Source organism: Pygocentrus nattereri, chromosome 11, assembly GCF_015220715.1.
Source record: "Pygocentrus nattereri isolate fPygNat1 chromosome 11, fPygNat1.pri, whole genome shotgun sequence".
Classification (NCBI taxonomy): domain Eukaryota; kingdom Metazoa; phylum Chordata; class Actinopteri; order Characiformes; family Serrasalmidae; genus Pygocentrus; species Pygocentrus nattereri.
This window is the reverse complement of record NC_051221.1, coordinates 24,390,178-24,417,732: the sequence shown is the minus strand read 5'-3', so window position 1 is coordinate 24,417,732 and position 27,555 is coordinate 24,390,178. Positions and strand designations below refer to the sequence as shown.

General features: G+C 38.2%; 1 protein-coding gene across 3 annotated transcripts in view; it reads left to right on the top strand.

Annotated features, from left to right (window-relative positions):
* kif21a (kinesin family member 21A) overlaps positions 1-27,555 on the top strand; it is a 57,023-nt gene that overhangs the window by 7,224 nt on the left and 22,244 nt on the right. For all 3 annotated transcript variants that reach the window (XM_017700025.2, XM_017700029.2, XM_017700024.2), the window contains exons 2-18: positions 12,494-12,716; positions 14,698-14,880; positions 15,970-16,119; positions 16,731-16,865; positions 17,149-17,316; positions 17,498-17,613; positions 17,844-18,039; positions 18,841-19,030; positions 19,249-19,312; positions 19,401-19,610; positions 20,954-21,019; positions 23,195-23,285; positions 23,374-23,491; positions 24,967-25,155; positions 25,298-25,497; positions 26,700-26,807; positions 26,962-27,030. In XM_017700025.2, coding sequence (XP_017555514.2) covers positions 12,494-12,716; positions 14,698-14,880; positions 15,970-16,119; positions 16,731-16,865; positions 17,149-17,316; positions 17,498-17,613; positions 17,844-18,039; positions 18,841-19,030; positions 19,249-19,312; positions 19,401-19,610; positions 20,954-21,019; positions 23,195-23,285; positions 23,374-23,491; positions 24,967-25,155; positions 25,298-25,497; positions 26,700-26,807; positions 26,962-27,030 — 2,476 coding nt within the window. The remainder of the gene's footprint in view (positions 1-12,493; positions 12,717-14,697; positions 14,881-15,969; positions 16,120-16,730; positions 16,866-17,148; positions 17,317-17,497; positions 17,614-17,843; positions 18,040-18,840; positions 19,031-19,248; positions 19,313-19,400; positions 19,611-20,953; positions 21,020-23,194; positions 23,286-23,373; positions 23,492-24,966; positions 25,156-25,297; positions 25,498-26,699; positions 26,808-26,961; positions 27,031-27,555) is intronic.

Genomic DNA, 27,555 nt, shown 5'->3' with positions numbered 1-27,555 from the left:
CCTCAGAAACAGTTCATATGATTCTCAGATGGCATAATGATTCCTACATCCAAAAGGCCCTGGTATTACAACCACAACCATCACCATTAAAACTGTCATTTATAATTAATATGTACACCCACTGAGCACTTTATTAGGTACACCTTTTTTCTCAGCTCCACTTATCATACAGCACTCATATGTTTGATCCACTTATACCAGCACACACCCTAACACACCACTCGCTACATTAGTGCAATGCTGAAAATGATCCGCTACCCAGATAATACCTGCTCTGTGGTGGTGCTGTGGGGGTCCTGACCATTGAATAACTGGGAGAAAGGGGATAACAGAGTATGCAGAGAAAAACATGGACTACTGCCTGCAATTGTAGAACTACAAAGTGCACCTATTTGGTAAGTGGAGCTGATAAATTGGCAATGATTTGTAGATACAAAGAGTATTTAAGGCAGTGGTCAGTCTAAGTATATTCATGATAAACAAAGATACAATACTGAGGTTTGATAAATTGGAGCAGGAAAAGGCCCCAAAAATGCTATCAAAAGCTAATGATGTTCTACATACTGTGTCACAGTCAGTCCAGTTAAATGGGACTATATAATGAAATATGCATCCATTTGTTGTTTATTTATTTATTTATTTATTTATTTACACAATGAAATACCCAGAAAAGCATACTGTGATGATATTTTATCACATTGTGATAAATTGCATTATATTGCTCACCTCTAGTTCAAGACAACATATACATATTGTATATAACATTTACACATTATTATTCATTGGTTAGCCTATAGTCTTTGTGGTCTATGGGGTTTTACAAATTACACTGAAATTGAGTGCATTCGGCTCTGCACTTTATGCTTGTTTCCAAAGCTAAAGGTTTTGCTTGTTCTGTTGTCATTGGTAATCACAGTTAAGTCATGAAAGCGGAAATTCGAAAACTGTTTCAAAATTTCTGCTTAATTAAAAGGTTAAGATGTAAACAAAGTAATTCAGTGTGGTTTGATGTAAAATGCTCTGCCCTAGATAAACTTTACAGTCAGAAGTTCATAACTATGGTGATAGGAACCAGATATTTGACAAGTTTAAAGGGGAACTCCACTGATTGTTCAAAATGTCTGAATAAATCAGTGATTGAGATGTAAACAAGGTTATTCAGAGAGGTTTGATGTGAAACAGTTGATTGTAGAGAAACTCAGATTTCTTTACAGTGTTGGTGATCGGAACCAGGGGTCACCATGTCTACAACACAAATTTAGCCATTTTATTTACTATTCAAAGCCACCAGTGAACCTACATGCATCTTTTGAGTTTTAATACATAATGTTTATGAAGATTGAAAAAAAAAAAGTTTTCTTTGGGGACTATTTTGCCTCAGAATATGCAGCATACCCCTGTGCCATGAATAGATGCAAATAAATAGATTAATAAGTTGTTTTGGGCCAAAATTTTGTCGCAAAACTATCATAAAACAATGGCAGACATTTCATGTAATAACTTTCTGTGATTGAAATTTTAACTCTTCAGTTGTCTGGTTCCTGTCACCACCAGTGTGAACAATTCTGACTACAAGTTTCTCTAGAACCACACCAGTCACTCTGGATGATGTTATTTACATCTTAACCTTTAAATTATGTGGAACTTTTGAAAAATTGGTGGAGTACCACTTTAATGCACTGTAAAATGCAGACTGTAAAAAATCTGAGTTGATAAGTTTCTCTACATTTAACTTTTTTTTTTCATCAGACTACTTTGACTGACTTTGTTTCAACTCAAAATGCAGACATTTTGAAAAAATAGTGTAATTTCCTTTTTAAACCTAAAATAACCACATTGATGTTTTTAGTAGCTCTGAATTTTGCACATTACTGTGTTCCCTAGCCAATGTTCTGCTGTAACATATCAGGCAAAATAATATGGACAAGGCAGTCAACACATAATGTTATTTTTCAGTAAGTCATTGTAGCCTGTTCATAGGCAAGCACAGATTGACTATAATGAATTCCTGTTAACACTGTAAGGTCTTATCTCTTATCAAGTTGTCAGTAGTTTTGTGATACAAAGTGATTAGCTCTTTTTGCTGGTAGTTGATGTATTCTGCAGAGGCCATTGTGATTTTCCCAAATTGTTTGAGCAGAGTTTACGCAGACATGAGAGCCATCTGTCAACATGTCATTCTTAGCGACAGAGTGTTTAGACTATAGGAGGGAGGCACACCTGTAGTTAAGAAAGCAGATACTGTTTTCACAGGTTTGTTCCTCCTTCAGAAGTTCTTTGAGAAGATAAAGTTTTGATAACTGCTTTTATAACGCTTGTCTAGGACCAGGCTTAACCTATGTTCTTCAGTACTCAAATATCAGTTTATTATCTAGATAATTTCTAATGTAAGTTTAGTTATTTTATTATTAATCAAGTTGTTGTTAGTTATTTTTATAAATTAATAATTATTTGACTTTTTTTTTCTCTGTCTTGTCAGAGGCTTAAAGAAACAAAATTATGGATACATTTTTAGAGTGAATTATTTAATTCATTTTTCCACAATAGACAATTTATCACTCAGTTATTTTCAGTTGTAACTTAATACTCTGCTTATATGTAAGATTTCATATGTGATCTATGTGACGTGAACTGTGAAGTGAATGGGATGTTTGAGTAGGTACACTGGAAGGTGTTTAATGTCTGTCAGTGAGCACCACTTACCTCCCTCTCACATTACCTCTCCTGTACTCTGCACCCTGAAAGACATGCTGACCCTAAACAACCCTAAATGACCCTCCAAATCCCTAACATGAGGAAGCAGGCAGGCATACGGTAAAGGCCTAGCATGCCACCAGGAGTGGGAAATTACACCAGTTTGTTACTTTTACAATCAAAAGTGATGAAAGGCTGAACAACAACCCTTTTAGAACTTTTCTGACAGTGTGTGATTAACATTAACGTGCCATTTGAGGCTGTACTCTCTCTGATTATCCACAGTTAGGCCTCTAGACTGATTTAGTTTTTTCATGGTGGGTGTTTGGCAGTACAATTATGCCATTTGTTACCTACTTAGCGCCAAGCAAGTTGCTACTGCTGGAAGATCCATGTAATAACAGTAGTCTTAGCTTATAATTTGTATGTTCTCTTGTGAAATAATGGATTTTTGCTTTTACATGTTTTTTGAAGGTAAAGGATTTTTGTCTGCGGACATGGCGGCTCTTGCTCCATCTCCTCCAGGAGGGCTTGTTTTTACCTGTCAGATGTTCAGGCAGGAATTGCTAGTGCACCGTCACCTGTGTTACCAAAACAATGCTGTTGTCATCAAACTACATATTTAGAGGCCTGCTTGGAGCAGCTTTTAAGGGAATGTACAGTGCTTATCAGAGACTGTATAAGAAGGACAAGAAGAACATATGACATAAGAAGTAAAGCTGCAGTCATACTTGAACGTTGCAGCTGCTATTGCCTTGAGAAAGGCTAGACTGGAGAGGTCCCTGCACAAATCAAACCAGCTAACTTGACAAAAACAGTAAAGATAAAAATAACAGCTACACAGTCTTGCAAGAGTGTAGTGAATACCTTTTGCAGTGATATACTGAAAGACCATTTTGAGGGGTTGTGGGATGGTAGTCAATAAAAAATACAAATGCCCATGTTTAGGGTAATGTATTTTTTGAGAGGTAAAGTGAACTTGGGAATTATTGTCAAGACCAGCTGTGTGCAGTGCCTTTATCTTAGGGATTTAAAACCCTCATTTTTTTCTATCATTATAGATAATCCACAATACCTTCAATCAGATCAAAATAGTTGTTTACAGGTTTAAATTAAATTTAAAGTTGTTCGCTGCCAGTTAATGATCTAATCGATCTTATTCATGATGGCTTAACTGGGTATTATTTATGTGTTGCTGTTTATTTGTTCCAAAATGCAAACATCTCATGAGGGCAGATTTAGAATGTTATTATTATTGAGTTTTCGTTTAATAATAAAAATGGATGTATGTTATTTGGTTTACATTGTGAACTTTAGGTGGTGATTCTAAAGAAGGTTTAAAGAATGAGGGACCTGGATTGTGTAATGTATGAGATTATGCTTATTATTATTTGTTTGTCTGTTGTAATGTGTGTTTGTTCTGGTTTAGGGTGCAATATGCAAATCTTGAATAAAGATATATTCACAAAAATATTCTTTCCATCTTTTTGAGTTAAGATAAAGAACAGACTATAATCATAATTATAATAAGAAGTAGGTTATATATTAGTTAACATTTATATTTTACAAAAATCTAAAATATAACATTATTTATGTGTGATGCAATACTGCAAACCGAGTTAAAGGAAAAAAAAATATATAGTTGGTGTGGTTTGTGGCAGTGTGCAGCAGTGTTTAGCCAAGCAGCTAATCTAGCAGTTATATAATTGTTTTTAATTTGCCATATACAGTAAAGCACAAAAGTAAATATAGTTATGCCATCTAATCCTGCTTTCTGATTGACTGTGTACCATGCTGGTTTTTGTGTTTTATTTCTAGCCAGTCAAGAAGAAATGTATAAAGGGTCATACACTGCTAAAATTAGCGCACCCTCCATTTTGTATCTTCAGTGCTGCTATGTGAAGTCCTGCCCTTTTAGAGGTCAGTGTAGCCAGAGTAGTTGTGTTATTGGTGGACAAGGAAAATTTGCACGTCAAGATCAACCAGTGTTGAACTTTGGCGCAAAGTTTCTGACGCAAAGTTTATTTACTCCAAGTCTGTGACATGAAAGCAGTCACTGTGGCATATTCTGTTGAAAATAATGTGATCTTTGCCATGAATTTCTCTGACAAAAGCTAGTTTTATTGGGTTTCAGCAGATGCTCTTTCAGTGAAATGGTCTAGTCAGCTTCTCAGTTGCTTTTGAATCTAGGCTAGTTCACTTCTGTAGCAGCTCTTGTATATTCTTTATCTTCTGCCCAGACACCCAAGATCCTTCTTGCTGTAATCCTCAGACCGTGTCTATTTTTTGAACAAAGAACTCTTTTTGGAAAACCTCACAACATTCTTCAAAGAGGTGCTCATCTTAACTTCAGCTTTACCTGATTCTGTTCCTCAAATCCAGACTTTCTTCTCTTCTTAGTTTGTGTTCCAAATGTTATTTTATTGCCTCTAAAGTGCACTCGCTCTTCAGCCACCATTTACAGTGGAAACCTTTTAATATCTCGCTAAGGGAATAGTGAAAAAGGAGTCTATTTGAAGCTTCTCCAGCGCTTCCCAGGCTGTTTTCAGTCTGACCCACTCTCCATTTATTCTTGTATATTCCGTGGTACATTTGAGTTGACCCAGTATCTGTTTACTCCCGATATATCCCATGCTGCATTTAGGCAGGGACTATATACTCTGAAGTGGAGTCAGCAGCATGGGGCCTTTGGTGGCCTGCGTGACCCACTGGTCTTCATCCAATTAAGCCTGGGTTTTTCTGTCTTTGGTCTAACTCTGTGTGTTCGTGCATTTTTCTGTAGTGTGAAATGAAAAGCTGTCCTGCTTCATTGCACTGCATCAATAGCAGCGCATAATGTAGCTCGGATCTCTCTGAGTCTGTAAAACCATAGTCTTTGCAGCTGCAAGTGTCTGGGTACATTAGTGGACTACTTCTGGACCTGGATATATATATATATATATATTTTTTTTTTTTTTTTTTTTTTTTTTTTTTTTTTTTTTTTTTTTTTTTTTTTTTTGTGTGTGTGAAAGTAAGTTAACACGTTTTAATGCACATTTACTATTTATTCTCTGATTTTAGTATATTGGGGGGAAGAACATAATGTTGCCTGTGCAAAAGTAAAGGCACCTTTTTATGTTTAATGTTTTAGCATTTTCAATATGTTTTCGACATATGTTTCAATATGAATTCAGCCAATAAACAGAAATTGTGAATTTAAAATTTGCGGAAAAATGACTTAATTACATTTGTTCTCTGCAGTTCAGGGGTTCTTAACCTGGGGGTCATGACCACCTTAGTCACAAAAATGGTGCCCTTATTCACCTGACTTTTACTCAACCCCTACAAAGAAAACAGTGAGGAAACAGACTGGTGTGGCCTTAATTTGTGACAGTTATGAATTGATTGGGCTTGTTACTGAGGAAGGGTGTTGATTGAATGCTAGGTAAGGAATTCAGTCATCCAGTAAGTGACTAGACTTACTAATTGATGTGAAATAATGTGTTTACTGGTGTATGTGGGTCGGATGGAGGGGATTAAGAACCCCTGCTGTAGAGAATGTGTTAACTTATTTTCTCCTAAAAATCAACAAAACATATAATTAGACGAGAGATGTTCAAACTTGAACCCACCAAAATGGTGATTTTATTGGAGAAGGAAAAAACATTTTTTAACTTTAATGTAAGGCAGTGATTCCCAAACTTTATGATATAGTGTGCGTGTGTGTGCATGTGCGTGTACATATATATGTGTATAATATGGATCACAGATTGTATACCGCAGAAGCTAACATCCTCTGCTCATAATTTAACAGTGCTACACATGTGTAAGCAATGACAGCAGTGACAAATGAGTAAATCAGTAAAACTGTGATCTTAACTGTGTCTGTGAAAGTAAATCTTACTCAAGTACACACCTAACAAGCATCATATGGCAGCGACAATCAGTAAACGATACTGACAATTGACGCACACACCAGTGAATAAACCGAAATAACTGTTGTCATTAGTTTCTCCTGAACTGGTGGGGGGAGTGAAACACTTTCTTCTGCTTTAAGATAAAAAAGGAAAGTACCAAACCAGTAGAGCATGGGTTTATGTGCCGGAAGCTGTTACTGTCAGGCAATTGTGCTATTGTGAAGATGGGTGGTTAAATAAAATTAAATGTAATCTCCAAATTCTTTACATACCCCCAGGTGTCATTCAACATACACTTGGGGTTATTCTTCAGTATTTTGGACTAGATCCATTTCCTCTCTTTTAAAGCACAGAAAACCACATGCTCTCTCATTTTGGATATATTACGAGAAGAACTGATTCACTGAAAAAGATGATAATGCTTGAAACGGTTGAAAGTAAAAGAGGAAGAGGACAGAGGAATCGTGAGCAAACCATTTAGGACACATAGACTACGTTCACATTACAAGCCTCACTGCTCAAATCCGATTTTGTGCTCAAATCTGATCTCTCTGACATGATGGTTCACACTCGATTAGGTAAGTGATTCACATCCGTCATTAATGTGAATGAACTAGCATCCTGAAATGACCCACATGCGCGCAGCCTACTCGGTAAGGTCATGTGAATGAATCACTTACATCACATGCATCATCAGCAAACAATCTAATGAGCAGAACAAGCTTTTGCTGTGAAGATAATCAACTCTGAACAGCTCTCAGCTGTTCATTATTAGAGCAAGACAAAGGTGAAAAAGGTGAGATGTGTTGCTTTTCCACCATTTGTAGGCTTTTGACATCTGTTCGGTGCTGCTGCCTTACAAAAAGGGCATGAATTCTGATCTGAGCGTTCACCTTAAGGTCTCATGGCCACAAATCGGATACATATCTGATCTAAGGCTACATATGAAAGTGGCTCAGGTCAGATTTGTATATCCACATAGTCCTGAAAACATCAGATCTGGGTCACATTAGTGTAGAAAATCTGATTTGTGCCACTTCAACCTGGTAATGTGAACATGACCATAAAAACCTAAACAGAAGACAGAATATTCTGGAGAGATGCTGTCCATCTGGACAACAGAAATGGAGAAATGGAGGAAATGATTATTTTGGACCATTTCTACTGGTACTTTTAATTATGATATGTTCACACAAGAGGATGGTTTAAAAATGGTTTAGTTATGATGACATGACAATGATTATATGGTAAAATTCAAGTGTTTATTGGGCCTGTGTGAGTTCAGAGATGTCCTTGTCTGTGAGTAGATTCAAAGAAATGGAATGGTACCTTTTGTAAAGCAGTCAGCATTGCCATTTAAGATTAGCTTTAACAGTTTTCTGTGGACCACCACAGTTAGTCAGCACAATGAGAAACTTTCACTGTCATTGTATTCCATCCCTAGTAGACTGGATATGTAGTAGCCAGTGAAGGGATACTTGGAGAGAACACATCATCATACATGCAGTTTTGGCCCTTTGAAATGATACAGTTGTAAGACACCAAAATAAACACTGCTTCTACTTTTGTCATGCATACATTAACCACTTGCATAAACAGGGTTGTAAAACATGACCTGATTTGAACATGACTACTAAATGTAGTTTAGTATGTTGCACCACAAAGAGGACCATGAACACAAATCAACTTGCTTTCAGTTGACTGGAAATTAAATAAATGAAGGGTGGTCTCTGACTTTTACACAGTACTGTGTGAAGCCTATCCAAAATTCAAGTCATAGGTGAAGCATACAGATTTAAGCATGGGTCCAGTACTGGCGTAGATTTTAATCATACCTGCTACAAGGAACTCAGTTGTCTGCTGCCACTCTCACTGTGACTAATGAGAGCAGACCGATGAAAGAGTGTGTATGTGATGTACTGCTCACTCTGAGTACACAATGCATAATGCAGTTTGGACGAGTGCTTTCTCTTTGATGTGGTCCTTTTACACCTTATTCAAACTAAAGACTTCATGCCATTGGTTGGAATCGCTTCACTTGACAGCATAAATGTAGCATTTAAGGGTTGTTCAAAAAGCCAGACAGATTGCAGCTGTTTTAGCATTTTTTGTGTGCATTTCTCAGCCAAGCTGAAAGCAATAGTTTGGCAAAACATTAAAATTTTCCTTTACCCCAAATGCCTCTTTAGCTTCACACTGGAGCTACGGAGCTAATTAAGCTAGTAAGTTAAGGGAGCTTGTACTCACCAATTAGTATTCAAGCTGTGTGTATTATTCAGCATACATACCTCACGCTGTACCAAGCTGATTTCTGAAGCTGTAAAGCACTGTTATTTATAAAAAATGCCAAAAGTATGTGTGAAACAGTATTAACAGCCAGCTTGAAACCTGAATTTTGCCTGTTTTTTAATAGACAACAGCTTGTCATACAGTGTCATAAGCAAGTCTGTTTGAGATTATTTAACAACTTCATGCAATTTAAGGCACATGTGTGATGATTAAGGCATGCGGTTTGCATTTGCTTTCATTACTTGTAAGCTACATTAGCCTTGTAGCTCCAAGGCAATAACAAAGTAGCAAACTTTGAAGAACAAACATATCTTGAGTGTTGGAAGAATTTGTGGTAATGGGAACACTGTCAGTTAGATTTTTTTAACCAATCACATTACGTTAGTGGCTGGAATTTGCACTATATTACTTCTCTGACACACATTCTTGTGTTTCCTGGGAATGATTAAAGTTTGGTTTGGGTAAAAGAGGCTGAATCTCGATCATCACAAGTATCTCCCTTTTGCCTGGCTCTACCTGAGGTAAAGCAGATTTTAATAATTTATGCTCAGCTCTTGAAGAGCTGCAGAGAGTTGAGACAGGTAGAGACCTGCCTGCAGATGCATGCTGGGTTAAGAGTCCTGCAGACTGGTCATGTGAGCAGGTATAATTCTTGGCTATTTTTGTTCCATTTACATATCAAGATCAGAAGTAGACAGAATACCATGTTGCAATTATAGTACTAAATGTCACAATTGTGAAATGCCTGGTGTTATATTTTAAAATGCATTCATTCATCAAGGTGAAAGTCAAGAGCAATGTCTGAGTCATTTTGACTGAAATGATTTGTCGCCGTTAGCTCACCTGAATTCCTCAGTTCATTTGTGCAATTGGAGAAGGCATTTGTATCTGTAACTTCAAACTGACTGAATATGGGCTGTCGTTTTCGAATGAAAGAATATTACATTTCTCTCTAACACTAATCTGGGTGAACTTTGTCCCCATTTCTAATTTTTATAAATGTATATATATTGGAATCGACAATGAGAGAAATTTGAAAAATACTAGATATTGGCGTCAGCCCAGAATCCCCATATCAGTGAATTCCTAATTGCACATTTTGCAGACAGTTGAACACAAATGAAAACATCAAACATCAAAAGGAACCCAAAACTAATCAGTTTAAGCTCTTTAACTGATAATCGCGTTTAATCTTGTTCTAGCAAATTTACCGTGAAGCTTAAATAATTGAGCTGATGTCTTCATCACATCAACATCTTCATGTATTCATTACGTAGACCTGTTTTCCATAACGTCTCATTCACAATGTCTGATTTATGAGAGTTAAGAATAAGAAAATTGAAGAGGTAGCTTATAGGTTGTGTATAAGAGATACACAGCAGCTCCTTGCTAGTGAATCTGAAACCGTAGCAAATCACTAGGCTTTAGACATGCTGTTTCACCTCCCTCACTTCTACTCCACTCATCATTTACCACCTATCCCACTGTATATCTCTACTTCCATCCCTCTCTCTCACCGTCTTCTTATGCCAGTGTCCAGTGCATGGTTGCCCCAGTGTCCAGATCCAGTATCACACACAAACACAATACAGGCTCTGTGCTGCCCTCAGTGTATTGTCTTCTGTAGCTCAGCCTGCACAAAAGAGCTGTTATACGCACACAGGCAGCACCAAAGCCTGCTGTCAGGTGCCCCACACAGCCAGCCAGGGCTAGCAGCCAGGATACCCTTCTGTTTCTTTCTCTCTCACATTAAACTTTCGATTTAAAAACTTGCAAAACACTGTACAGCATGTGTTGTGCAACAGGAGTGGGACAAAAAACACTAAATGCACTTGTCTCTTAATATGCAAGATGGTCAGATTTATGAGTAGTTAGATGGTGTAGTGGATTACATGGGCAAGACTTTAGAAATCTTAATAGAATCATGGCTTTTGTAAGTGATTCCCACCTTATTGTGCACAGAAATAATTAAAAATAAAAAGAATCCCTGTATACATCAAAGGGACCCAAAACTTCATTTCAGAACCAGTGTATTGGAGTACAGAGCTGAAAGAACTGTTGTGCGCACATACACACACACACACACACACACACACACACACACACACACACACAGACAGAGAGAGAGACCGAGTGCTGGTAGTTTAAGCCAAGGATTTGGCGAGTATACAGAATGAGCTGTTGTCCAGAATGAAAGCTCCTCTAAAAGTCTGTCCACTGTAAAGGCTGTCAGTGAGAACAGTCACAGCTTGAAAGAACTGACCTCGTTTTGACCAACTGCAGTTCACTTACAATCTTTAAAAAGATGCAGCACTCTTCTTGTATTAGTTTTGCGTCTTCTAGACATAATATGCAAAAATAGATGTTTGAATGGTTTGAACCTGTGTGTTCGTTATTAGTGTGTGAGACCTGTCAGCAGCATGGTCATCATGTCAGCTGTGTGGTGTTAGTAATGTAGCTAAATTCATCTGTTTTTATGGCCTAGAATTGCAGTTGTATGCCTTAAGATGCCTAGTTTGCTATAGTCTGTTCAATTGTGCATTTTATACTGGAAATGCTATCATTTTAGTTATAATTATGGTCCACATTGCAACTTTGTTTTTTGCTGTCTTTGAGGTGTAGGCAGTACTGAGTGTTGAAACTTGTGCACAAATTACATTTTGAGTATTTGAATTGTGCTGATCAGTCAGTTCTGTGTTAAAAAAGAAAATCAGCATCATTGCATAACTGAGTCATGTTGTGGGCTATGTATTTGTTCATTTTTGGAAGTAGAATATTTGTTTCACAGTTTGAGCATGATGTTATTTAGATGGCTAGGTTAAGCAAAGTGCATCCTGACAAATGTATTATTTACAGCTAAGTTATTTAACAGAGGGAGGAAAAACACATATTGGTATTGGCGGATACTCAAAGTTGCGGTACTGAACATGAAAAAGTGGTATTGAGACATCCCTAAATGTGCAATGTGCAGGTTGTTACAATAGAAGAACCCTTTTTGGTGCTATATAGAACCATTTTCAAAAAGGTTCTCTAAAAAACATATATAACACATTCTCCATCAATCTGAAGAGCTGTTTCACCATGCAAAAAAAGCATATATATGGTTCTCTGGCTGTTCATGGTTTTATATAGAACCCTTGTCTTTACTAAAGAACCCTTGGAAAACCATCTTTTAAGGGCCCATAATTTAGGTGTGCTGTTATTAGAGATGTTCGATCATGAAAATAGAGTTCCATGCATTGAGGTTTGGAAGGTGTGAGAGGAGCTGTGTGCCAGAGACTTCATTATCGTGGACTGATCTGATAATTAGACGGTTAATTTTAGCAGACTCTAATGGTAAGCAATTTGCACAGTCTCTGCCTTTTTGCCACCTCTCATTTTCAACGAGAAATTCTAGCTTTTCATATTTGTATGCAAACAAATACTTCATGTTAAAATTAATCAGTGCAATCTCTCTTCTCCCTGCCCTCTCTCTTTCTTTCTGTCTCTCTCTGTCTGTCTGTCTGTCTCTGTCTCTCTCTGTCTCTCTCTCTCTCTCTCTCTCTCTCTCTCTCTCTCTCTCTCTCTCTCTCTCTCTCTCTCTCTCTCTCTCTCTCTCTCTCTCTCTCTCTCAGGATCCGTCCTCAGCTGGCACGGGAGAAGATAGAGGGATGTCACATCTGTACATTTGTGACTCCTGGAGAGCCCCAGGTGATACTGGGAAAGGACAAGGCCTTCACATTCGACTATGTGTTCGACATGGACTCCCAACAAGACACTATCTACTCTAACTGCACGGAGAAGCTAATAGAAGGCTGTTTTGAGGGCTATAATGCCACCATCTTTGCCTATGGACAGGTGTGTGGGTGTGTGTGCGTCCTCATTTACTGACTCACTTTTCTGCTGCATGCTAGAGCAGAAAGTCCGGGTTTTTGATGTGAACCTGCCGGTTATCTATAGGTAGTAGCAGGCTAGGGTTTGATTTTGTGCCTAGGCAAGAATACCTTGCTATATACCAGTAAGAGTCTTTGTGTAAGACTCTTCATGCTACATTTGTCTACCTCTGTAACATGATTGTAAGCTGCTCTGGGTAAGGGCATCTACCAGTTCAATGAATGTAGATGAAAGCATTAGAGATGCATCGATCCTGAATTTGTATGGCCAATTCCAACTCTGATTTTATTGCACCCAAATTAGCCGATGGCCTTTTTTTTTTTTTAAATTTTACAAATCTTGTGCCTAGACTGAAAATGCTGGGGGATCACCATAGAAGTTACAATTTAATCCAAAACTAGGCTTAATCTATATCCAAGAAATCTGCTCTTAAAGTTTCATCCAGAACTACTTTCTTAAGTCTGTAAGCCTGAGATTGTTGCTGTATCAGCTTTATCAACTCTATGACATCTAGTTTGTTGTGTTTCCAGGGTAGAAATGACTCAAATCCTTACAGTCTGCACAGCTAACATTTAATCCTCACTGGAAATGGAGACAGCTCTCCTCTCTCTCTCTCTCTCCTCTTCTGTCTGTCATTCTGTTTTTTTTCCCTTTCTTTCCATCACTCGCTACCGCGTCTCCTTCACTCCCTCTCGCTCTCCCTCTCACTCTCTCGCTCTCTCACTCTCTTTCTGCTCTCTCTCTCACTCCCTCTTTTTCTCTCTCTCTCTTTCTCTCTCCCCTCCTCACATACGTGAGAACACACTCGTTTCCAGTGGTGGAATATTAAAATGATATGCAAGTTTGGATTTTCACTTCCCTCTCTGTCCTGCAGCACTTGTTGGTTGGTTGCTATGACGACCGAACCTCTTGAGTCCCTCCTTTAGAGGGGCTTTTATCAGATATCATTCTCTTTTTAAAGAGGAAGGAGGACCTTTAGCAGCTGCATTCAGCATGCATTGATAAACATGAATATTTCACACTCTCCCCATTATCACTTTATGCTGCTGCCTGTGACCTACATCCTTTAGCTGTCCCTGTTTTACCTCCAAACGCTGCCCCACCTCCCACCATATTCCGATGTTAATCCCAGCTTTATCCACAACCCTTCTGACCAGTCAACCGGATCAGCAGATCGCTGGCATTCCCACCATACACACACACACACACACACACACACACACACAAAGCCATAATGAGCTCCTAAACTGTATTGATGTTTTCTGGTTGTTCTGAGTGAAGGTGTGAGGTGAAGTGCCTTGCGTCAGTTTTGATTCCAAAATCATCTTTGTTAAAACATTATATTTTTTTAAAAAAATGAATTGGATGAAACCCAATCTGTATCCTTGAAAGGACATCCTGGGAAGTGCATTTAGATTTTCAGTAATCAGCTCATTAAAGTGATAGTTTTTACAATTTACTCCTACCTCAAAATGTATTTGATAAACCAAGTTTGAAGTTCACTTCTTTACTATTACACTGGAGATATGAGGTTAATGTAACTAACAAGTAATTATGACCACTAATCATGCAAGTTACAAATCATGGCCATACTTGCCTCAAAAAAGGTATGTATGGAAAGTTCAGGCTTGAAAATGGCTGCTACTGCTGTTTTTCCTTATGCATACATTTGTGCTTTTTATAGATATCAGTATGTCATACAGGGTCAGAAACCACATCAGCAAGTCTGTTGGAGATCATGACTTGAGGCAAATTTGTGGTGGTTACAAGTTACCTTTATTTCTAAGCTATATAAGTCATATATAGTTCCATTGCAAATCTAAACAAGCAAACTTTGAATGTCTTAACTGATTATATAAATTTGGGTTGAGTAGAACATCATCTAAATTAGATTGTTTATCAGTATGTCACTCTAAACAAAAGCTGCTCTGTTTGTGTGTTTCAGACGGGTTCAGGTAAAACGTACACAATGGGCACAGGCTTTGACGTGAGCATACCAGATGACGAGCTGGGCATCATCCCACGGGCGGTCAGTCACCTCTTCAAAGGTATCGAGCAGAGACAGCAGGCTGCGACTGAACAGGGTAGACCAGTCCCTGAGTTCAAGATCAGTGCACAGTTCCTGGAGGTAAATACACAAAGTTCAACTCAGTTAATGGTAACTTTTCACCTCTACAACAGGGGTGCATATATAGCATAAAGGGGTGAAATACCTTTTAACTGTGAATCAGAATTAGGCCTGTCACAATCATGAATTTTAGCTGACCATGAATTGCTATGTACATAATTGCATTAAAAGGGCAGAACAATTTGAGGAAAAAATCTAGTTGCAGTTTTCTGACTAGTATTTTAATTGTGATTTAAATACGATTGTTTCCTATATTTTCTAGGTTTTTTGTTTGTTTGTTTGTTTGTTTTTGCTAAAACAGCACTGTCATTATTTTCAGGCTTTAAACTTGAATGCTGAATTTAGGGTGCCGAAAACCAAATATGCAAATATTCAAGTGCCTTAATTGGCACTGATACTGGTTTCAGGTCACATTGGTACATGTCTTGCCTGTATGACTGTTATATGTACTGAACTGAACTATTTCAGATTTATATTACTGTGGTCTGCTTAACTGACGTCTGGTTGTGTCCTATGTGAACTTGTAGTGCAGGAGCTGAAGCTGACTGCACAGTCCTGAGTGTCACCATGGCATTCTGGCACACAGTAGGCTCTGTTCACGCCCAAGTGTGTGTGCACTGTGCTGGACTTGCCGTTCCCATGGTGACGCTCTGATTGTTGTCCAGGGACCAGGCTATTTCAGGAGCCATTTATTGACGATGAGGGTTATTTACTGCTCCCCTTTCTCTTCTTCTCTTGTCTGCCTTTACATGCTCCCAAATTATCTCCCGCCAAGTACCAAGTTCAGCTGTTTAGAATAGGTGGAGAGAGAAGGCTACAGCCAGGGTCCATCTGACTGAACTTTACTCCCATCAACCATAATCAAACAGATGTCACACACATCAGCACAATGACGCTTAATCCTTTGAGAAATTTGAACTTTGCATGAACTTTGAGTGTATTCCAGATTACTTGGTTTTGCACGCCCCCCAACCCCCCCAAATTAAAGTAATAGGGAATAATGCGGTGTGCAGTTCTGTTTTTCTCATGCTCCCGTGTCTATGTATGTTTGCTTGTCTGTTGTGTGTGGGTGATGTGGTGTGACTGTAGTTGTATAATGAGGAGGTTCTGGATCTCTTTGACTCTACCCGCGATCTGGAGGCCCGAAAGCAGAAGTCCCACATTAAGATCCATGAGGACGCCAGTGGGGGCATTTATACTGTGGGAGTGACCACCCGCTCCGTCTCTTCAGAGGCTGAAGTAAGTGTGTGTGATGAGATATAAAACTGCACAAGTGGTGAATTATGATTCTTAAAGGGGAATTCTAACAATTTTTCAAAGCGTTAATTATTAATGATTATTATTAAATGATGATTAAATGTAAGCAAGGTCATTCAGAGTGGTGTGATGTGAAATACTCTGTTCTAGAGAAACTTACTAGAGTCAGATTTGTTCACGGTGGTGCTCTAAAATCTACATCACAGAAAGATATTACATGAAACATTTACAAATACAAATGCCTCAGAAATTTTTAACAATAGTTTTGAGAAGATGTTGGCCTATTTTTTATCTGTAAAGCAAATCGGCAGAGAGGTGAATGCATATCACTATTAATATTGCATATAAAAACATAGAAGACGTGTATGTTCACAGGTTGTTTTATATAGTAAATAAAATGGTTATATTTGCATTGTTGATATTGCGTCCTCTGGTTCTTATCACCATAAGTGCAAAGAAAATCAACTCTAATTGATGATGACCTCTTACATCTCAGCTATTAATGTGTGAACAGGTGTTTTGAGGGGGGGTGGTTATACCTGCACAGCATGGGTTTCCTTGGTTTCATCTCATTCTTTTTGTGTAATTTGTAGATGATGCAGTGTTTGAAGCTGGGTGCTCTCTCTCGCACCACAGCCAGCACTCAGATGAACGTGCAGAGCTCTCGCTCTCATGCTATCTTCACCATCCACTTGTGCCAAGTGCGCGTGTGTATGCCCTCAGACAATGTAAGCACCAAGTACAACAGTCATGCTCCTACCATTTGCAGGGTTTCAGTATTGCTTTCAGTGACACATCCCTAAATACTGTACTTGTACTTTGCTCATTTCCTTCTAGATAAGATGCCAGATGATGAAGTTACTGTAAATAGCTAAAGGGTAAAATGTCCACTTTTAGTCTAGAACATGGAACAGTGACGTGGCAGCATCTCACACAGTTTGTTGAAAGTGACAAAGTACTTCTTAAGGCTCTGTTAGTAAAGCAGTGTCACTGAAATGTTATTTCTCTCAGGATAATGAGACCGACAACCGGCTGGCCAATGGCTCACCTGACATGGAGGAGTTTGAAACACTGACAGCGAAGTTCCACTTTGTGGACCTGGCAGGCTCAGAGCGACTGAAGAGAACAGGTGCCACAGGGGACAGGGCCAAGGAGGGCATCTCCATCAACTGTGGACTGGTGAGAACGGATATTTAACAACCCTGACCAGATGCAGCTGCTATAGTCTAGTTATTGTACTGATTTTAATTCAGTCTTGTTGTCTATATAGATAATGTCATTAAATGCAGACAGGAAGGGATTTTAATATTCAATTTGCAGTGCTTGACACTCTTTGTCTTCTTTTCTCCCATATATGCAGTTGGCATTAGGGAATGTCATCAGTGCCTTAGGAGACAGAAGCAAACGATCAACGCATGTGCCTTACCGGGACTCCAAACTTACTCGCCTGCTCCAAGATTCCTTAGGTGGCAACAGGTACGAGTGTGATAATCATAGTTTCCCCAAAATACTAATGTTATGATCAGTGAGCCCACTGCATCACACGTGGGTTTTTCATTCTGATGATGGTGATTTTTAAGCTGTGTATATGCCGGTTTCTTTTTTTTGGAGAGAAATCTTCATGTATTCATTGTTCATATGTAAGATTGTATTGTATATTGTATTGTATTGTAAGATACTGTATTTTCCCCTGTCCACTGTAACAGCCAAACAGTGATGATTGCCTGCACAAGCCCATCTGACCGGGATTTCATGGAGACCCTGAACACCTTGAAGTATGCTAACCGAGCACGTAACATTAAGAACAAAGTGGTAGTGAACCAGGACAAGGCCAGCCAGCAGATCAGCGCTCTGAGGACGGAAATTGCACGACTGCAGATGGAGCTCATGGAGTACCGCACAGTAAGAGACCAGCCATTCTGCATCCAAATTTTTACTGTAAACACTTTATTAGGCTGTGAGATCCTAGTCATATCACATTCAAGGATTTTACATATCGTTTTTACTACACAACAGTATACTTACTGAAAAGCAGCAAAATTTCTCTTGGGCAGTCATAGTTTACAATTACTTACTGGGACTAATGAGCAGAGTTTTGAAGGGCTCATATCATGGCAGACTGAATTTTCCTCACATTTTTCAGATAAGAGCTTGTTGCAGTATGTAAATATAGTTAAAATATCTAAATATACTGCTCATTTCCATACATTGGCTGTAGACAACAGCCCATTTTGATGGAATTGTTTTGGTGATGATGAATTTGCATATATCTATATAAGGCACAGTAACTAAAACAAAAACAGCCTGTTTAATTCTAAAAGAAAGCTAAAGAAAGATTGGAACTTGGTCATGTAAAATGAATTATTATTGTTTTTGGTACATAAACCCAAAATAATGTTATTTTGTGGATCTTACAAAGTAAAAGTAAAGTAAAATTTCAATACTCTGCTTTAGTTATGTTTCTCAGTCACATCCTCGGGTCTCACCAGAAGAACTATGTCACAACCCACTCACAGATTTAAGCACACATGAAACCAGGCCATTAAGAACAATGAATATTGATTACAGGGTTACAAGGAGCAAGATTAGAGCAAAACTGTGGACCATCTTGTGGCCCACAAGGTCTGGTTTGAGAACCACTGCTTAAGTTAATGACATTGTGCCAGTGTAATTTGGAGCTTGGCTGTGTATGTGGGTGTACAGGGGAAGCGAATGGTTGGAGAAGATGGCTTGGAGAGCATCAGTGACATGTATCATGAGAACACCATGCTACAGACTGAGAACAACAACCTGCGTGTGCGAGTTAAAGCCATGCAAGAAACCATTGATGCCCAGCGTGCTCGCCTCACTCAGCTCCTGAGTGACCAGGCCAACCAGGCTCTCGCTAAAATCGGTATGTTACTCAGATATGTGTGTATCTATATACTCTATACTGTATGGCACACTTATCTGTAAAAATGGACAGTACTCTGGATGTAATTAAGGCTTCAGAAAGGCTGCTGCTGTGGTTTTTAGCTATGCACATACTTCCAACTGTACTGTTACTGCGTCATTGTGCACATTGTATTGCTGTGCTGCAAGCAAAATATAGGATTCATTATTTATACTCAGGTGAAGGCAGTGAGGAGATCGGCAATATGATTAAGAACTACATCAAAGAGATTGAAGACTTAAGGTAAGTTTATTATTAGCATATTCTCATTTGTTTGTCTTGAGTGTCCATACAGTGAATCTCTATGTACAACTTTGTCTCTATGTTTTAGAGCAAAACTGCTGGAAAGTGAGGCAGTGAATGAGAACCTGAGGAAGAATCTGTCTCGAGCGTCCACGCGCTCATCTTTCTATGGAGGGCCCGGAGCTTTTTCCCCCGCCTTGCTTGGACCTGACCCTTCCCAAGAGACGTCTGACATCATTGAGCTGGCCAAGAAAGATCTGGAGAAACTGAAGAGGAGAGAGAAGAAGAAAAAGAAGAGGTAAGAAGAAAGAAGACTAATGTTTTGAAAGAATGCAAGGCTTATTATCTCTGTGTGAGGTTTGGTGAGACGAAGTTGTCATGGTAACATCGCACTCTAGATGTATTGTCCTGTGGAGCCATTACAGTGTGCTTTGTGTAGTGGGTGTGAATGTGTACTGTCAGCTACAATTACATTGAAGAATGTTGTCTAATGACTGTAATTGTTATAACATACAGTAGTAACATTTATTTGCTGTTATGGATCCCTGAGGAGCTTCAGGCTAATATGCACAGCAAAGTAACTATGTGCTAGAATCAGTGTAAATCTTATTAACAGAATTACTGGCAAAAAAGGTTTGTTGACAAGTTTTTTATGGGGTTTTTTTTGTTTCTTTAAGAGTCACTTAGATCTTTTCCTCTTGTCATCTTGATCCAAAATTCAGCTCAACTGTGCTTGCTTTGCATGCATGTACATACCACACATGGGATATATACATACCAGTATGGTGAGATGTTAATTGCTTAATTGTATCACACAGTATACCTGTCTGGAAGCGTCTGCACTTATGTTTCTCCACTCATTTATTCAGGTTTTTCCTTGAATTTGTCACGTCTGTACATTGTATATATCACATACACCTGCCGTAGGCAGAAAGCTTAACGGGGGGACATCACAATAGGTTTAGTCGGTTATATTAACTTCCACAATGACACAAAAATGGCTGAGTAAATCTGCTATTTGGGAAAGGTCCTTTTTTCTTTTTTGAGTGTATAGTTTGTCAGGATGGCATGCAGTCCTCTATGTAGAATACCTTAAAGTTGAGGTGGGAAAGTCCAGTCCTGGAGGGCTGGATTTCTGCACTGCTGGGTGCTTTTCCTGTCTAAACACACCTGATTTAATCCATGATGTTAATTGCTAGATTTTTGAGGGGAAACAGGGAAAACTGTTTCCTGTGTATTTTTTATTTATTTTTTTGTTTAGTTTTTATATATATATATATATATATATATATATATATATATACGTATTCTATTTAAAATTGTTTAAATAGTTTGTTGTAATACAGTTATTAAAAATCAAATTTCAGCATTTCAAATAAAAATGTTTTTGTCAAAAGACAAAAATTTCTAACTATAAAGAACAAATAAAACAAGCTGTAGGAACTGAATGAAAGATGGTCTAATATGTGTGCCATTGCAAATTTGTGATTTGATTCAAAGAGCTTGGGTCTGAGCAAAGAAATGTGGCTTTGTTCCCACTCACTGATGTCCTTTACCTCCTGTCTCTATCTGTGTGCCCACTCCCCACCCTCACTCCTCTCCTCTCGCTGATCCTTTCCCTCTGACCTGCGACCTGTGAAGGCTCCAGCACTTGCTGGAGGAGAGGAGAGTAGAGGAGAAAGAGGAAATGGAGGTGGAAGAAGACAGGTTTGTCCCATCAAACTCTGCCCTCCTGCTCATGCAGTGCCCCACCCCTACCCCACCTACCCTTAACCCCCTTTCTTTTTAATCCAGGTAGTTGCCACACTTGGAGGAGAGCCAGAAAGTGCCTCTAACGTGTATATACCTCTAATATATGTGTATTAATACAACAGTCTGTTAATGTGATCTGTGATTAGGGCCTGAACTTGTTGCCTGATTTACCTTTATCCTGATAAAGTTGTACTTTTCATTTCTTACTTTCAACTCTCGTTCTGATATCTGTGGTTTGGGAACTACCTGATTATTTGTTTTGCTTTTTCTTTCCATTGTCATCCAGCTATAGTAAAGCAAAAGTCCTTTCTTTTTCTTTCAATAGTTTCCCTGCACCTTAGAATCTTTCATTTTAATTCGCAAAGTGTTTTTCTACTCTGTGCAGCAAATTTTAGTTTCATTTGTCCCCACCCTATGCAGTGGTTCTGTGATGTAAAGATGCAATGAATTCTCATTTTAAATGTGACTTAGCGGTGGGCACTATGACGATATTTCACAATTACGTCATGACATGCTTTCAGAGTAGGTAATAGTTATCATCTTTACTTCTAAAACACTGACCAACTGCAGAAATCTATAAAAAAAAAACTGTAAACTAGAGCCCAACCAGTAAATCAAATGGCTAATAATATTGACTAATGCAGTTTTATTTTGCTTTTTTATTTATTTATTTTTATTTATTTATATTGCTTTTTATTTATTTTTGTTGTTTAATTATTTTTGTTTTCTGTCCTGGTTTAATTATGTTCTTATGCTATATTTCTCTTTATTTGTTAGACTTTTATTATTACAGAATTATGTTTACTCTTTTCAGTTCCTTTTTTGTGTGATGCTTGGCTATATTGCAAATGATGGTCGTTGCCCCTGAGTTTATATAAAGGCTGACTGATTTTCGATATTGACAAAAATATCATAGTTTCCGATAATTACTAAAATTAATTTAATTCCGATAATTAATAAAACCTTAGACAGTGAGCCTGAGGCACTCACTGTTATAACAGCAATACAACACCCTGAACTAGTGAATTTGAACACCGTCATGGTTAAAGTAACAAAGACATTCCTATATTTCATCTTAATCTTAAGAATAAATTATAAGACAAACAGATGAAAATTAAGAAAAAAAGACATAAAAAACAGAAACCAAAAACAGCAAGTAATTCTTGGAAGCTCCACCCCAGTGCTACAATCTTTATATTACTTAAGATTCATACTTATCATTTAAGTTTCTGCTGTTTGAGTTTAAGCAAAGTGATCATTGAGAACTCACAAACATTAGTCATAAAGTATTGTTTATCAGCTTAAACTGTAAGTGTGAATTTAAAATGGTAAATCTGATTATTATACCAGCCAGTGTTATCAGTTTTCAGAATTTTTCCTAGGTCCTAATTTAGATAGACTATAATCATCAAATCAGTATATTGTAACAAGTAGGTGACTGAGTGTGAGCTTGTTCTGCTATTAATTTATTGTATTCATCTATTTTTACCAGTTTTTGATTATTTTTTTTTTCCCCTCCTGTTCGTGCTTAAGTAGTTTGTTTTTATAAATAATTGAACCAAAATCATTGCAATTATAGTTTTTCATAGCTTTTTTAATGTGGTAATGCTGTTTTACAAGTACATTTTGCTCATTTCAACTAGTTCACAAACCTCAGAAAAATGAAATATTGTGATATTGTGCCTTTTGAACATGTCTTCAGGTATTGTAATGTCATGTTTTTGCCATATTGCCCACCCATAATTTCCTCGGTTATTAAAGCATACTCTCTGATTTCAAAATGACTGATTAGCCAGTGAGTGGCATCAGAGATGTACTGCTCCCATCAGATTCGCAGTTGAATACTTAGTCTTTAACCAGAAGAAGCATTTTTGAAAGATGTAGTTTCTTTGTTTAGACTAATTAAGTTTTTAAGTAACAGAATCAAAACTCATAAGCTGCTGTTTCATGCAGGTTCTAGCCATTGCATGAGACTTTTAAAATGAGTTGATTTTAAGAGTATATATACAAGTTCCATGAAGCTATAGCAAAATGTCTTTGAAAATACCAGAGTGTGGCTTTAATGCACTACTGAGGTCAGAAAATAATGTTTTTGTAATTTAACTGTCGTGTTCAAATTCTGTCCTCTAGTGCCATGAAGGAGGACGTTCCTGACAATGAGCAGCAGGAGAAGGGCAATGAGAGAGAGCAGCCTGAGCCAATCAATGAGGAGGCAGAAATGGTATGACAGACTGCCAGACATCCTATTTGGGATTCTTTCCTCAAAATGTCTTGCATCTCATTGTTTTTACACTATTTTGCTTTTGCAGGAAGCTCAGGAGGGCAGTGATCATGATGAGGGTGAGGAAGAGGAGGAAGAGGATGAAGAGGAGGAGATGGATGCTGAGGAGAGCTCTGATGACTCTGACTCTGAGCTGGATGAGAAAGGTGCTGTCTTGTGCTTTTTCCATGGTAGAGCTATTCTGTCCTCTTTCATCCTCTTTGCTTTTGAGAATGTAGTGGATTGGAATGGTCATCTCCATGGTCATTCAGGTCATGCTCTGATTGTAATTTAAATAAATATTTATAAAATGCTTAGTTCTGGTTCAAAAATCAGATTGGCTGTGTCTTGTAAAACACTCAGAATCCATACGAATGAGCACAAGTTGTGTTGTTTGCACAACAGCCTGCTGTTAATAAATTGTCAGTTGCTTAGTGCAAGAATTGTTGTGGTTACAATTAACAAACTATTTATCAAATATTAATCATTTTTATTGCGACCCCTAAAGGGAGCAGCCGAAAGAAGAAGAAGAAGAAGAAGATTATCAAATATTGCGGTTATTTTATACATGTGCTGATATAATGCAAATTATTATTCTTTTGTTTGTGTTTGTCATTCTTTTTTGTGTGACACATTTTTTTAATTGCTGTATTGCTTATACCCCTTTATTTAAGCATTCCATAAATGTGTAGAATGCTTTCAGTGTGTCAGTGAAAACTGTGGAACATGCAAATGAAGCCAGTCATTATTGTTATTAGTTACTGAGTAATAGAAGCTAGTCCAGTTGGCAATTATCCATCCATCCATCCATCCATCCATTTTCTAAGCCGCTTCTCCGTCAGGGTCGCGGGGGGATGCTGGAGCCTATCCCAGCAGTCTTTGGGCGAAAGGCAGGATACACCCTGGACAGGTCGCCAGTCCATCGCAGGGCAGACAGACAGACACAGACAGTCACTCACACACTCACACCTAGGGGCAATTTAGCATGTCCAATTGGCCTGACTGCATGTCTTTGGACTGTGGGAGGAAACCGGAGAACCCGGAGGAAACCCACGCAGACACGGGGAGAACATGCAAACTCCACACAGAGAGGACCCTGGCCGCCCGGCCGGGGAATCGAACCCAGGCCCTCCTCGCTGTGAGGCGACAGCGCTACCCACCACGCCACCGCGCCGCCAGTTGGCAATTATATAAAAATATAATGATAACTTACCATCAGGGCAAATACAAGCTACAGCATAAAACACTGGTGTTCACATGTAATACTCTGTAACTGAATTTGGGTAATAATGATATGGTTTATGACCGGTTGTTTTCCAAATGGTAATAATTTGTCTCAATTTGTCTCAATTATCATTGTCCCAGCATAGTAACGTACTTTGTGTGTATGAGGTACACTTGAGTTGCATTCAAAATCCCGCATTATATAAATGTGGCAGTCATTTTTAAAATTTTGTTCAAGTTATAGTCGACAAATCTTTGTCATTCCGTGGTCACTCTCCTTCATATGCTATGTACTGAATAGTGCAGCACTGAACAGTGAAGCACTCCGAACACAGCTGCTATTAAATAGCTTTTTTTAAGCATTTGTTTTTAAGAGAATGAACCCTAACTTTGGAGCGTGTGTGCATATGTGATACAGAGAACTTCCAGGCAGATCTGGCCAACATCACTTGTGAGATCGCCATCAAGCAGAAGCTGATCGATGAGCTGGAGAACAGCCAGAGACGCCTACACACACTAAAACAGCAGTACGAGCAGAAGCTGATGATGCTGCAGAGCAAGATCCGCGACACACAGCTGGAGAGAGACCGTGTTCTGCACAATATGGGTACGAATATCATGCGTCCAGGATTAATATACATTATCACCTTAAAATACATCACTTTGAAAAACACACCTCCTTATTGCTTCAGATGGCCCTCCATGAATCTCTCTGGCTGATGTGTGAAGTTGTTCATGCAATGTTGTAGGTTCCATGGAGTCGTGTTCAGAGGACAAAGCGAAGCGAATAAAGGCAGAGTATGAGAAGAAACTGAGCATCATGAATAAAGAGCTGCACAAACTCCAGGCCGCTCAGAAAGAACATGCTCGCCTGCTCAAGAACCAATCACAGTACGAGAAGCAGCTCAAGAAGCTCCAGCAGGAAGTGATGGAGATGAAGAAAACCAAAGTAAGTCATTGATTAACATTATACTATGTTGTGAAATAATGTGCAGTAAATAATTACTCTAATTAATATGATATCCAACTATGTACAAACTTCAGTGCCAAAAAATGGAATGATAATAAAACAGAAAGCAGGGTTTAGTAAATTCTTGATGCTTATTACATTTTCTATTTATTTATTTATTTTTTTAAGTATATGATCATCAAAAATGTCATACCTGTAAGATTCTAAAGTTGGGACAGGAGCATGTTTACAACTGTCTTACATCACCTTTCCTTTTAATAACACTTAATAATCGTTTAGGGACTAAAGACACTAATTCATGCAGTTGTGAAAGCAGAATATTTTGCTGTTCTTCTGTTCTACAAGTTTTCAGCTGTGCAGTCATTCAGGGCTTTTGTCATCATATTTAAAAGTATTTGATTATTTGTTGGAGTGTGTTTTAGCAAAGTGGCAAGCCTTGACCCATCGTTATTTATAAAGACCTATATGCTTCATTTATTCCCAACCATGATCATAACTAATTAAAGCCCCTTTTTTAACATTTAACACCATTTCTAGTCTATTTGCCTGTATCTGAACTTGTTGCAGGCATCAATTCCAGAATATTTACAAAAATAATGAGGTTGGTAATATTAATTAACTTGTCTTTTGTACTGTTTTCATTTAAAGAGTGTAAGTGGATTTACAAAGCATTGCTTTACGTATTTATTACTTTTTAGTAATAAATTTTAGTTTTTAGTTTTTGGAACTGAGATTTGTAATCAAACTACATAGTGGTTTGACAGATTCCCAACACAGGATGTGCAGAGCAGGTGGTGCTCCAGAACCTAACTTCCATGTCAAGGGCTTGTTAATGAGCTAATTAGTTGAATTAAGTGTACTGGGAACAGAGGAAACACTAAAAGGTGCAGGATAGGGGATACTCCAGGATCATGTTTTGGAACCACTGTGTTTTAGAGAATTACACAGCACCTCACAGTGGTTGCCAGTGAAAGGTGTATTTTTTTTTTTTTATATCTTTTTTTTTTTTCTTTTTCTTTCAGCTTTTAATGAAATCGTAAAACAAACCCAAAAACTTTCTGTGTGTACTTAGCATAATGTTGCTAGAACGCTTACTTGCTTTCCAAATTGACCCCAAACCTTTCATAAAAAGTGTGTATTAGCATTACCGTGCTGATTGTCTCTGTGGCAACTGTTGCTAGGTGCGTCTGATGAAGCAGATGAAGGAGCAGCAGGAGAAGAACCGGCTGGCAGAGTCACGCCGAAACCGTGAGATTGCAACGCTCAAGAAGGACCAGCGCAAACAGGAGGTGCAGCATGGCACTGATCATCCATACCCAGATGGCAGTGAAAGAGCGTGTGTTTGTGTGTGTTTGTGTGTGTTTGTGTGTGTTTGTGTGTGTGTGTGTGTGTGTGTGTGTGTGTGTGTGTGTGTTAAATGTCTTTCTGCTCTCTTTTCTGTAGCATCAGCTAAAACTACTTGAGGCCCAAAAGAGACAGCAGGAACTCATTTTGCGCAGGAAGACCGAAGAGGTAAAATATGCTGCAAACACACGTACATGCTGTACACTCAGTAGGTTATGAGGCTTTATTGGCAAATGAAATTGATACAGCAGAAACAAAACCAACTGTGCAAGTCACATGCATATATTAGGCAAAGCTATAAAATGTACAGAAGTTACAGTGTAAGAGACGTAACACTATGAGTTTAAAAAGGTGTGCTTGAATGCGTGTGTGAAAAGTGTGTTTTTTATTTTTTGGTGGAATGTTAATAAAGCATTAACAAATGATTAATGTCACTATTTTTTTACTTCAGTTACTTTGATAAAGCTAAAGTTATTTTCAGCTACTGCTATGTCATGAATTTGTTTATCACCAAAGTACATCAAGCCTGAAGTACCAATTACAAGCTAAATGCAATACTGATACAGGCAATATCAATAAAGCAGCATTTACATGGCAAAAAGTTTTGTCCACATTTTGACCGTTTTTAATGGAGATGTTATTTTCCATGATGTGCTGATCTTTAAATGTGCAACCAGTGACAGCAGACTATTT